Here is a 12,707-nt window from a genome sequence, read left to right as displayed (position 1 = left end):
CTGTGCTGCTGCATTCCCCCCTCCCCTTCTCAGGCCGCCCTGCCAGCTGAGAAATGCTCCTTGGGGCTCGGCCTTGGCCAACAGCCCCTGGGCTCAGCTCCTCTGCAGCTCATCACAAACACTGTCTGCTCCAGGCACTGCTGCTGCCCAACCAGCTCCTGCTTTCTGGAGGAGCAGCCCTGGGAACTGCTTTTGTTCCCTCCGTGGCACAACATCCCTGTTCTCACCCTGCCAAAGAAAGCTGTTGGTGCCAAGTGTGGCCAGGATGAACCATTGGTGGGACTGAAGCCCCTCTATTGGGGCCCTGCAAACAGCGCTCCAAAAGGAGCCCTTGGAGCTCTCCTGGGCCAGCGACTCCCTCTGAGTGGGGCCTCTCCCAGCCGGGAACTCTCCCGTTTGCTGCACTCGGGGATCCCCAACAACGACGGAGCCTGGGCCAGTCTCCCCACTCCTCCAGGCTCAACCCTTCACACACTGGGGAGATGCCAAAGGATCCACAGGGAGCATTTCCTGCCCTCAGGGGAATTTCTCCCAGGTGCCTTGCACTGACTCTTTGTGTCTGTGTGCACACAGGAGTGCCTGTGCTGGGGAAATGTGGCAGAAATGCTGCTCTCTGAGGGGTTTGAGTGCTTTGGATAACTGAGTCATTCAGGCCTGTAGGTAAGGTTAAATCACAAGGTCTAAGTGATGTTAAATGCTGGTAAGAGTTCCTCTTTTGCTAAGTTGTTATGTTTAATATAAGTTATAAGCTGAGTTAAATTCTGTTAAATGCTAATCCTCTGTTAAATTGAAAAGTCATAGGTTATAAGTTAGGTTAAATACTTTTAAGTGCTGGTTTTGGTTAATTGTGACATTTAAGGTATCAGTTAAGGTGTAAGTTAAGTCCAGTTAAGTTTGGGCTCTGTTAAGCCATAGGCTGTATTCCTTTTATCCTTGCCCTCACTGTCCTTGCCTCACACACACACACACAGAGACAGTTCTCTGTTCATTTCTGGTTTGATTGCCTGGATTCTGTTTGGTTTTGTTGTTGCTTTGTTTCCTTGGTGTGCCTGAAGTCTCCAGTCAGGAGCAGAGTGACTCTTGCCAAGGAACTTTGTGCTGCTGTCCCTTAATATTAAATCTGTTTTTTGCTGATCCCTTGCTGGGGATTTTTTCAGGGCTCTCAAGGCCTCGTTGGTACCAGGGTGAAGGAGCCCTGGCCCAAGCTCTGGCCCTGGGGGACACGGGGACACTGCCGGGAGGTCCCTGTCCCCCTGTGCCACCCCCAGGGCCCCGGCCCCCGTCCCCGTGTCAGGCTCTGGGGTCTATCTCGTGGAACATCCTCTGGGGGAGGCTGCGGCGCCGGGGGCGGGGGGACCCGGGGGGACAGGGGACCCCGCTGTGCACGAGCAGGGTTGGACTGCTCTGGGGGGAACTGAGAGGGGGCTGGGGCAGAGTGACCTCCCCAGTGACCTCACACAGACCCTGTGATGTCACACAGCCCCTGTGATGTCACACTGCCCCCGTGTGATGTCATACAGCCTCTGTGATGTCACAGAGCCAATTCCATGATGTCACCCTGTTATGTCATACAGCACTGCTGTGATGTCACAAAGTCACCATGTGATGTCTCTGTGTGTTCTGTGATGTCACAGCCTGCTCTATGATGTTACACAGCCACCTGGTGATGTCACAACCCACTCTGATGTCACAGAGCACCCCTCTATGATGGCAGGATCTGCTCTATGGCCTCACACCCTACTCTATGATGTCACAGCCAGATCTTTGATGTCACAACCCACTCTCCAATGTCACAAACTCCTCTTTGTGATATCATACTGCCACTCTGTAATGTCACAGCACACACTTTGACCTCACAGCCCCCTCTCTGATGTCATACAACCATGCCATCATGTCATAGCCTGCTACTCTGTGATATCATAGCTGTCTAGGTTTGGAAAGGCAGGTGTCTGATAAGGAAGGCAGGAGCCTCCTCTGAAATGGAAAATGTTAAACCGCCCTATCAAATTGCTCTAAATTTTAAATTCAGGGGCTCTCAGGCAAAAAAAGTATGGGAGCAGGGAATAACAGTTCTTTAATAGGGAAGAAAATATAAAGATAAAATAAACTATTCAGTAAAGTAAATCAGCACTGACAGAGTCAGAACACAACCTGACACCATGTTGGTCAGGGTGTTGTTAGCAGTCTAATTGGAAACGTGGCTGCAGCCCTCCTGGAGCATCAGGTGTGTTTCTGCTGGAGCAGGGATCCGGTAGAAAAGGGTGTGGTCTTCCTTTGAAGATCCAACGGAAGAAGAGAGCAGCTGTTCCTCTGGGAAATCCAGTGGAGAAGCCGTGCTGGTGTTCCAGAATTTCCAGATTATATATGGGTAGAATGCTTGGCTCTTCCCTCTGGGCGGAGCATCTCCCAATGGGATGCCGTAGTTCTTATCAATCATGCAGTGACATTCAATAGCTGTTATCAGCAGATGTCTCCCAGGAGGGAGGAGTGGTTGTGGAAGAGGTAAGGAAAACTGCCCACTTAACAGAAGACAACTGCCATACAGATGGCAAATAGAATACAATTTGCTTGACAATCCAGACAGGCGGAAAGACCCACCCTGAGCCAGGAAGGTGGGCAGAGCTTCAGCCAGAGCTCAGAGCTGTTCATCCATGAGCAGTTTCATGATGGGGAGAAGCCCTGTAAGTGCTTGGAGAGTGGGAAGAGCTTCGGCTGCAGCAGTACCCTGATGTGCTACAGATGATCCACACCGGGAAATGGCCCTATGAGTGTGGGGAGTGCGGGAAGGGCTTCAGCTGCAGATCCACCCTCTTTACCCATCAACGCATCCACACTGGGGAGAGGCCCTACGAGTGTCCTGAGTGTCAGAGGAGGTTTCAGACCAGCTCCGATCTCCTCCAACATGGATGAGAGGCTCTTCCACTGCCCCAGCTGCGAGAAGAGCTTCAAGCAAAACTTCAGTCTTGTCAGGCACAAGCACATCCACACTGGGGAGAGGCCCTACGAGTGTCCCCAGTGTGGGAAGAGCTTCACCCAGAGCTCTCACTTGACCAGACACCAATGGAGGCACCGGTAAGGGAAGCCCTGTGAGTGCCCCAACTGTAGGAAGAGCTTAGTGCGCTGCCCCAGCTCCATCCCTATGGGAGGACCCATGTTGGTCAGAGCCCTGGTGATCCATGTTCCCAGTGATCCCTGCTGAGGAGACACCTGGCTGCTTATCCATGTCCTCCTGGATCCCCTGGATGAACACAGCAGCAGGAACATCCATCAGGACTCTGATCTAAACTGGAAATTGATTGGGAAGAAGTGATTTTTTGAATTTACACCCCAAAAAATCTCACCTGCTCTGTTCAATTGTTTCTTCTGGTGGCATCAAGCAGTGCTGCATGATCTTGGAGGTCTTTTCCATCGAAATAATTTCCATTTTCACCCTCTCTAAACAACCAAATCTGGGGTGAAAATAAAGAAATTAAACAAAGAGATCTAAAGCTGCACCATTTACTGGGATTTGGGGGTGAATTTGGGCTTGGTTCAATGGAATATTTGAGAGGATTTGGGTGTTCTGAGGCTGTCAAAACCAGGGGACATGGCCACAACCTCATACATATGTCGGTAGAATGTGTTCACCTGACTCCATCTGTTCTCCAGGAATTCTGGTTGTCTGTCCCAGTTCCTGGCCTGGGTCCCCCCATTTGGGGTGTTCCCTCAAAGTGCCCAAATCACTGCTGAAGTGCCAAGCTGCTCCTGGCTGGGGATGTTCCTGTCCACCAACCTCTCCTGCTCAGTGCCATGGGAGGTGGGAGGGGTTTTAGGGACTCCTGTGGGGACTGAGAGAGGCTCTTGTGGCTCTTGGGAGAATTTGTCTTGCTGGGAGAGGGTTTGGGGGCCTTCTGGGAGGTTTGTGAGGATTTGTGTGTGTTGGCAGGGCTGTGTGTTATGGAGAGAATTTGGGTGGGACTTAGGGGAGATGGGAAGGGGTTTTGTGGTTTTTGGGGACATTTGCGTTGCAGGGAGTGGTTGGGGGTGTCCTGGCCAGGAGCTGTGGGGTGGTGCGAGGGGACTGGGAGTAGCTGTAGGGTTGGGAGGGGGTTTTTGGGTGGTCGTGACCCCCCAGACCCCCAAAGCAGCCACCAGACCCCACCCCACGAGATACTGCCAGGGGTCAGGGGCTCCATGTTGGGGTTCATCCTCCTGGTGCTGCAGGAGAAGGTGAGGGGGGGTCCTCAGGGACTGTGTGTGACCCCCCCCTAGAGCATGTGTGACCGTCCCATCCTGGTGTCACCTCCTTGTCCCTGCCCACAGGGCTCCTGCCCCAGCTCCTGCTCCCCCAGAGGGAATTTGGGGAGGGGGCAGAGGGGGTGCACAGCCCCCACTGGGGGATGACCCCAGCCCAGCCCCTCTGTTCAGCATCAAGCTGGGCTCAGGGCTGCAGGAGGAAGAGCCGATGGGAAGCAGATCCTGCAGCTGGGACAGTGCTTGGGGTCAGGGCAAGGTCCTGCCCTGCACACCTGGCTCAGGTGTGACCCTGCCCTGGCAAGGGAGCGGGACATTCCCATGCCCACGGATCAGGGCTGGGAGCAGCACTTGGAGCACGGACATGGAAATACTGGGAGCAACTGGGAGCACACTGAGGGCTACTGGGAGCAACTGGGAATGATGGGTGAGTGCTGGGGGCAACTTGGATATACTGGGAATGAGTGAGATCGGCCTGTGGGCAACTGGGGTGACTGGGAATGAGCAACTGGAATATACTGGGAGTGTCTGTAATGATACTGGAGGGGACGACACTGGGAACAGCTGGGACCATGTTGGGAGCAACCGGGGGCAACTGGGAGTGACTGTGTCTATACTGGGGGCCAGTGAGATCATACTGGCAGTGACTGGGACTGTACTGGGGCAAGTGGGGGCAAGTGGGATCATACTGGGTGGAATTCAGACGATATTGAGGGGGACTGGGATCATACTGGGAGTGACCAGGAGCATGCTGAGGGCAGTTTGGACAATGTTGGAGACAACTGGGATATACTGGGAGAAACTGGAACTGCACTGGAGAGTGATTTGGAGTAGCTGTGAGCAACCGGAATCATGCTGGAAGCAACTGGAAGTGGGAGTGACTGGGAGCATGCTGGGATCAACTGGGATATACTCAGTGAGACTGGGAGTCACTGGGATCATACTGGGAGTGACTGGAACCAGGGCAATGGCCTGGGCTGGGTGATGTGAGGCCTCAGGGAGCACAGGGAGCACTGTGACACTGCAGGGCCTGATGGAACCAGGGGGACATTGTGACACTCTGGGCCCGCCCTGGCCATGGGGTGTTTCAGGAGCCCTGGGGTGCCCAGGGCAGCAGAGCAGAGCCCCTGCCTCAGGGGCAGTAGCTCCCCGGGACACCCTGGGCGGGCAGCAGGAGATGCCCAGGGAGAAGAGGAAGCCAAGGCCCAGCGCCCCAAGGGCAGCACTGGCTGAGGGACGGGGCAGGAGGGAGAGGCCAATGCTGGGACAGTGCCGGGGCTGCCCAGCACTGAGCCAAGGTTGTGTGACATCACAGGGGGCTGTGTGACATCATAGTGTTGGCTGTGTGAAATCACAGGGGTGGTGTGACATGATAGAGTTGGCTGTGTGACAAGCCACAGCTGGCTGTGTGACATCACAGACTAGGCAGAGACATCAACTGGGCTGTGTGACATCATAGAGTTAGTTGTGTGACATCACAGGGAGCCTGTGTGACATCACAGGGGTGTGTGGCTGTTTTGAGAAACTCCATGGCACGGGAATCCAAGGGAGAAGAAAAGCTACAGAGATCCCACAGGAGGAGGGGATCAAAACCCAGCCCAGGGTACTCTGAGGAGGAAAGACCCACCCTGAGCCAGGAAGGTGGACAGAGCTTCAGCCAGAGCTCAGAGCTGGTGGTCCATGGGCAGCTTCACGATGGGGAGAAGCCCCACAAGTGCTTGGAGTGTGGGAAGAGCTTCATGCAGAGCAGCACCCTGATCAGCCACCAGATGATCCACACTGGGGAATGGCCCTACGAGTGTGGGGAGTGTGGGAAGGGCTTCAGCTGCAGCTCTGCCCTCATCAACCACCAACGCATCCACACTGGGGAGAGGCCCTACGAGTGTCCTCAGTGTCAGAAGAGGTTTCAGACCAGCTCCAGTCTCCTCCAGCACCAGCAGATTCACACCGATGAGAGGCCCTTCTGCTGCCCTGACTGTGGGATGGGCTTCAAGTGCAACTCCACCCTCATCAGGCACCAGCGGATCCACACTGGGGAGAAGCCCTACAAGTGTGGGGAACGTGGGATGAGCTTCAGCCAGAACTCTAACCTGATCTCCCACCAGAAGACCCACACCAGGGAACGACCCTATGAATATGGGGAATGTGGGAAGAGCTTTAGGCAGAAGTCTCTCTTGATCTGCCACCAGAGGATCCACACTGGGGAAAGGCCATACAACTGTGGGGAATGTGGGATGACCTTTAGTAGGAAGACCCAAATGATCATCCACCAAATGATCCACATAGGGGAGCAGCCCTATGAGTGCCCTGAGTGTGGGAAGAGGTTTCACAGCAGCTCTCAGCTCCTCCAGCACCAGCGCATTCACACGGATGAGAGGCCCTTCCTCTGCCCCAACTGCGGGAAGTGCTTCAAGCACAACTCCACCCTCATCACCCACCAGCTCATCCACACTGGGGAGAGGCCCTACGAGTGTCCCCAGTGTGGGAAGAGCTTCACCAGCAGCTCTCACTTGAGCAGACACCAATGGAGGCACCAGTAAAAGAAGCCCTGCACATGCCCCAACTGCAGGAAGAGTTTAATGCACTGCTCCAGCTTTATCCCCCATTGGAGACCCCATGCTGGGAAGAGCCCTGGTGATCCATGTTCCCTGTGATCCATGCTGGGAAGACACCTGTACCTTTTGTTGCACCTGCCAATGACCTGACGTGGGCTTGGAGAACATGATGGTCTGGCCATGGCCCTGTCAATACATTCACTCCCACCTCAGGTCATTGCCAGGGGCGGAAAAGGGACTCTCTCTCTCTCTCTCCCCAGGGAGAAGGTGTCCTTTCCAGACAGGAGGAAATACATTGCCAGGAAGAACTAGTTGTTGATGTTGTAGTTTTCTCTGTAAATAGTTTTACTTATCCCTTCTGTTATCAATATTGTTTCTGTTCCTGTTTGTTCCTTATCTCGTTCCTGTTCCCAATAAATTGTTCTACTCCCAGCCCGGGATCTTTGCCTTTTGTGCTTTCCACAGGAGGCGGGAGGGCAGCGAGGGCAGCGCGGTTTTAGCGGGAGCAGGAAATTGGGGAATCCCATTGCTGAAGCCCGGCCCGTGGAAAGCGAGCATCCCAGCTGGTGCCAGCCCTGGTGGCCATGGCAACCACCCCTGGCATGGGGTCTCCATGGAGCTGCCAAGGGACTGAGCATAGCAACAGGGGCCTGGTGATGGTTGCCATGGAAACTGACCATAGCAACAGGGGGCTGGTGATGGTTGCCTGCTGTAGAGAGCTTTTTGGATAATTGGTTAGCTGAGAAAGGACATTCCGATGTGATACCGATGGATAAGGGTAAGAGAAACAAGGTGGGAACTGAGCAACCGGTGCCCAATTACTGACGAAGGTCACAGTGACCTTCTCTAAAACGGGAAGACGGGGGAGAAAATTGCTTGCCAGAAAATGTAGCTATCCCAAGGTAGAGAAATTAGAAGAATGTACACATAGAAGCAAAATAATTGTTAAGAGATAGAAGTAGGTGTGTTTGATCATAGTGTTCTTTAACCAATAATGAGCTCAGATTTTGCAATATGCATAAGCTTCATTAACACTAATATAAAAATGTGTAAGCTTTCAATAAACTTCGAGATTTGCTATTCATCGCATATGGTGTGTCGCATCTCTCCCGCCGTTACGACAGCCTGCTAAGGATCAGATTTGTCAGAGGCCCTCAGAGGGGTTCCATGGGGACTTTCCAAGAATCTCCAGGCAGTTCCAGAGCTGGAATGTCACAGGCAGGGACAGGGGCTCCATGGAGACCTCCCAGGGCTTTCTGGGGATGGTAAAGAGCCCTGTGGTCAGAGGCAGTCACAGCCATTCCATGGTGACATCCCAGGGCACCTTGGGCTGCAAAGGCACCCATCTGTCACAGGCACTCACGGGGGCTCCACGGTGACATCCCAGGAGTCCCCAGGCTGCCAAAGAGCCGGGATGTACCAGACACTCACAGGGGCTCCTGTCATGGGCACAGTGGGAGCTTCAGGCAACACTTATTAGAGAAGCTCCTGTTGGGTCACAAGGTGCAAAAAGGATCCCCAATAGGCCCCACATATCCCCAAATGTCACCGTTGAATCAGTGTTCCGTGGTTTCTTTCCAATGGAAAACAAGCATCCTTATCCTCCAGTGTCCATGTCTGAAATTGGGATTCCACCTCCAAAATTCTGTATATCCAAGGGTTGCTCCCAGGCACAATCTGCCAGTACCATCAAGTCTGGCTGGCCTTGACCTCTGGTGGCAGCCCCTGCAACACTGGGGCTGGGTTCTTCCCTTCCCATGGAGATCACTGGGACACTGTGGGGACCTCATGAAACCAAGGGAATCATTGTGGCACCACTGGAGCCCATGGAACCAAGGAGCCATGGTGACACAGCGGGGCTTCATGGAACCCAGAGACTATTATGGCTCTGTGGGGCCTGATGGAACCATGGAGACCATTGGGACCCTTCAGGGCCTTGTGTCACCAAGGGGGCATTATGGCACCTCAGGGCCTCAGGGAAGCAAGGGACCATTGGGACACTGTGGGGCCCCATGGAAGTGAGGGAACATGGAACAGGTCTGGCTGGTTTGGCCTCCCAGGGGTCCCCTGAGAGGTCTGGCTGATGTTGTGATGTCAAGGGCTGCCTCTCATCAGCTCCTGGAAAACTGGGGCTCCGTGCTTTTCTTGCTATGGAAAAGAACCGTCCCCCTTTTCCAATGCCCATTGCCAAAATTGGAACTCTCCCTAAAACAATTCCTATATGCAAGGATATCACTCAGAACAAAATCCTGCTTGCTCTGGCTGGCCTTGGCCTCTGGTGGCCATTTCTCATCTGCCCCTGAAACAGTGGGGCTCTGTTCCTTCCTTCCTATGGAAATGAACCGGCTTTCATGTCCAGGGACCATGGCCAAAATTAGAATTTGGCCTCTCAATTCTGTATATCCAAGGACTGATCTCAGACAAAAGTAGCCAGGACAGACAGGTCAGGCTTGCCCTGTCCTCTCGTGATTTTCTTAGACCTTGAGCTGAATGTTTTCATTTGAAAACACCTTGGATAGGGCCCAGAGATCTCCCAGGGAGGTATTTTGAAACCTCGGGCACATGAGCACTATATATGGACAAAGGAGCTCTGTGCTCTGTGCAGTTGTGGTGGTTTTGCGTCACAGAATTGATGTCCTAAAAGAAGTTGCTAGCAGTTTTCTTCCATGTCTGACAAAAAACCAATCAGTAATTAGCTTTGAGAATTGACAATCTGTTAAACCACTAAGGAAACTGTACACGCCTCTGTGAAGACACATGTTAAAGATGGGAGAGCCTGGGAGGGTCTCTTTCCCTTCTGGCTGGCACAGAGGTAACAAGGCTGACCCGGCCCCGTCTCAGCCAGGCCGGGCCGGGCGGCTCCTGCCGTGGGGCCGGGCCCCTTCCCAGGGACCCCGCCAGGCCCCATCGGCTGCCGGGCAGGGCAGGGGAGGCCGCGGGGCCGAGGCCGGGCCGGGCCATGGCTGCAGTTGGGAACATCTGGGCCCTGCTGAGCCCTGCCCCGCCGCCAGCCCGGGCCCAGCCAGGATCCGCCGGGCCCCAGGAGCAGCCCCGGGCCGGGCCGGCTCGGCCAAGATTCTGCCACCCTTGGGCTTCAGCCGCAAGCCCCGGGCAGGGGCAGGAGAAGCCATCGGCCCCCGGCCGTGCTGCTGCTGTGCTCTGGCCTGGCTGCTGAGATCCTGGCCCTGCCCCAGCACGGCCCATCCTGACACAGCCCCAGCACAGCCGCTGCAGAAACCTCCATCGTAAAACAGCTCCGGCCGCAAGCACCGAGCCCAGCCGGGGTCACGGAACCATCTGCAGGCCCCAAGTGAGATATGAACTCTTTCAGTGCTTCCATCCTCCCTCCAGTGAGAGAAAAGGACAAAGTGCAGGCACACAGAGGAGCAACATGAAGACACCAAGGTCACTGAAGGGGAAGTTGAGTCCCAGATGGGAGGGATGAGGAGATGCCTTGATCTTGGGGCTGAAATCCTCTTGTAAAGCTATGGGGAAGGATGTAATTGATACATAAGACTCTCTTTTTCCCTATAACTAATTTAAAATATGGGGAGATGACTTGTTCAGCAAAAACCTCCATGCTAAAGTAGGCAAATGTTGAAGTAGCTGTGATCCCATGAGAAGTTTAAACAGAGAAAGAGAGAAGAGTAATGAGATCCTGCGCCCTCATGGAGAGAAGAAGAAGATCTCTGTTCTCAGAGATGAAGATGATTTCAGAAATAGATGAAGAGATTCTTTGCTCTTGAACAGCTCATCTTTAAACTCATACCCCATAAGTTGACATGGCCCATAAAAACAGCTGTGGGAAAAGCTGTGAAAAATGGGAGGGACTTCACGATTGCAGATTTTCTGGGCAGCTGCTATTTGTGGGAATTGAGAGCCACAAGAGAACTTTTTTCTTATGGAGAAGTCTCCATAGCATGAAAGAGAGACTCCTCTCCCTAAGTGAACTGAAGAAAGACTGTTCTAGATGGTGTAAACTGACTGAAACTTTCAGGTTTTGTCTCCTTGCATTGTCAGTAAGAAAGAAAAGGTTGTAGGGAGAGGAGAAGTGTTCATATTCTTATTACTCTTTCTTCTATTTACTGGTAATAAACTTTTCTATATACCCTTTTAAAATTTTGAGCCTACTTTGCTTTTCTCCTAATCCTATCTCACAGCAGGAAATGAGTAAATATATTCCAGTGAGTGCAATGGTAATTAGCCAACACTGATCCCACTGCACAAATAGATGCATTGGCTGAGAAATCTCAAATTAGCAAACCAAAATCACTCCAGATACAGGCCTGATAAACTGCATTAGAGCAGAGGGAAATCAAGGCAGAGCCATGGTTTGTCAGGACTTGCCGCATCCTGATGAGCCCTGTGGTGCATTTGGAGCTGAGCCCTTGAACCTCAGGGCCTGAGAGGAGATGGCACAAACCTTTCCAGGCGTGAAAGTCAGAAGAAAACCCCAAAGTGTCTCAAAGCATGAATGGGTCTCAGTGAGGTCCATGCCCAACACAGGCTCCTCATGGACCCCTTGGAGGAGACAAGTGGAGTTCAGGATGGCACAAAAACCTCTCAGAGTCTCAGTGTTGGAAGGAAATTCCAAACTACGTTAAAAAATGTGAGAAGCTCAAAGCATTACTGAGCACCACTGAGTGTCAGTACAAAGCTCTCCAGGGACTCATTAAAGCAGATAATTGGGGCCATGATTGCACAAACCTCTCACAGAGTCTGGATCAAAAGGGAAACACCAAGTACCTTCAACTGGAGTACCTGAAAGCATTAATGAGCCCCACTGAGTGTTGTTACTGACAAAGCCTCTCCAGGGACTAATTACAGCAGATAATTGGAGGCCATGATTGCACAAATCTCTCAGAGATTCCAAGGCAAAAGCCAAACTCCAAGTCCTTTGAAAAAGCTGCAGTCCCTGCAGGGAGCATGAAGGAGCCCCCAGGGCCATTGCTGAGCAAGGCTCCCCAGGGACTCCTTGCAGCAGATCCTTGAGGCCACTGGGATGTGGGCTAGGGGGGGATGCTGAGGGCAGCACAAGGGGCTGACAGTGCCCAGCCTGGCTGGGGCTGGGCCAGGAGGCCCCAGGGCCTCAGGACAAGGTGTCTCCTCCCAGCCCTTGCTGGCACAGACCCTGCTGTGCCCCAGGGCACCAAGACTTGGCTTCTCTTTCTCCCCACCTGTCATCACTGCCTGCAGTTCTCTGCTCTGCCTGGGGCCTGGGGACACTTGCTCAGTCGTGTCCCTCTCTGGGACCCATTAAAAGTCCAACAAATTTTGGAGTTGGATTCTGCCTTGGAGTTCTGCAGAGGTTTCTTCAGCTCCCTCTCAGGGACTGATGTTCAGGGCCTGAGCACAAAGCCCCAGAGGCTGATTAAAGTCCTTGTGCTGTGTCTGTGCTGCTGAGCTGGGCTGGGCTCCTGGCACAGAGGCAGCTCCTGGTCACCAAGAAGAGCTTCAAAAGCACATTTCTCTGGATGAGCAGCTCTTGTGCCAGCCCAGCAGGGCTGGGGCACTGCCTGCAGCCAGCGCGGGCACAGCACAGAGGCACAGAGAGCTTCAATCAGTCAGGGCTGGGAAGGGGCTGAGAAGTGCCTGGGGCACAATCACTGCCAGCCCTTGGCACAGGAACCTCTGGCTGCAGGACAGTGCAGCTGCAGCTCCTGGAGCCATCTCCTCAAGCTGGAACATCCCAATGCCTGCAGAGCCTGTGAGTGCATTCTCTGCTTGTCTCTTGTGCAGAGCAGCCAGGGGTGCCCAGGGCTGTCCTGCAGAGCAGGGTCCTGCAGCCCAGGGCACTGTGCTGGGGCAGGGACTCTGCTGCCTGCCAGGGACAGCTCTCAGCCAGCCCTGGCAGCTGCTCCCAGCACTGGGGGACAAGATCTGTGTGGCAGGAGACAGCTGGTGAGGCTTGGAAGTGTT

The 12,707-nt window shown here is 53.6% G+C and overlaps 2 protein-coding genes across 2 annotated transcripts in view; one reads left to right on the top strand and one right to left on the bottom strand.

Annotated features, from left to right (window-relative positions):
- LOC143692713 (uncharacterized) overlaps positions 1 to 12,707 on the bottom strand; it is a 452,855-nt gene that overhangs the window by 211,187 nt on the left and 228,961 nt on the right. The window lies entirely within an intron of this gene.
- Positions 2,740 to 6,773, top strand: LOC143692608 (uncharacterized). Its single transcript, XM_077172858.1, has 3 exons — positions 2,740 to 2,861; positions 2,932 to 3,017; positions 5,875 to 6,773. Exons 1-3 carry the CDS (start codon positions 2,740 to 2,742, stop codon positions 6,771 to 6,773), a joined length of 1,107 nt encoding a protein of 368 aa, XP_077028973.1.

This window comes from Agelaius phoeniceus, assembly GCF_051311805.1.
Source record: "Agelaius phoeniceus isolate bAgePho1 chromosome W unlocalized genomic scaffold, bAgePho1.hap1 SUPER_W_unloc_2, whole genome shotgun sequence".
NCBI classification, from domain to species: Eukaryota; Metazoa; Chordata; class Aves; order Passeriformes; family Icteridae; genus Agelaius; species Agelaius phoeniceus.
This window is presented reverse-complemented; position numbering and strand designations above follow the sequence as displayed.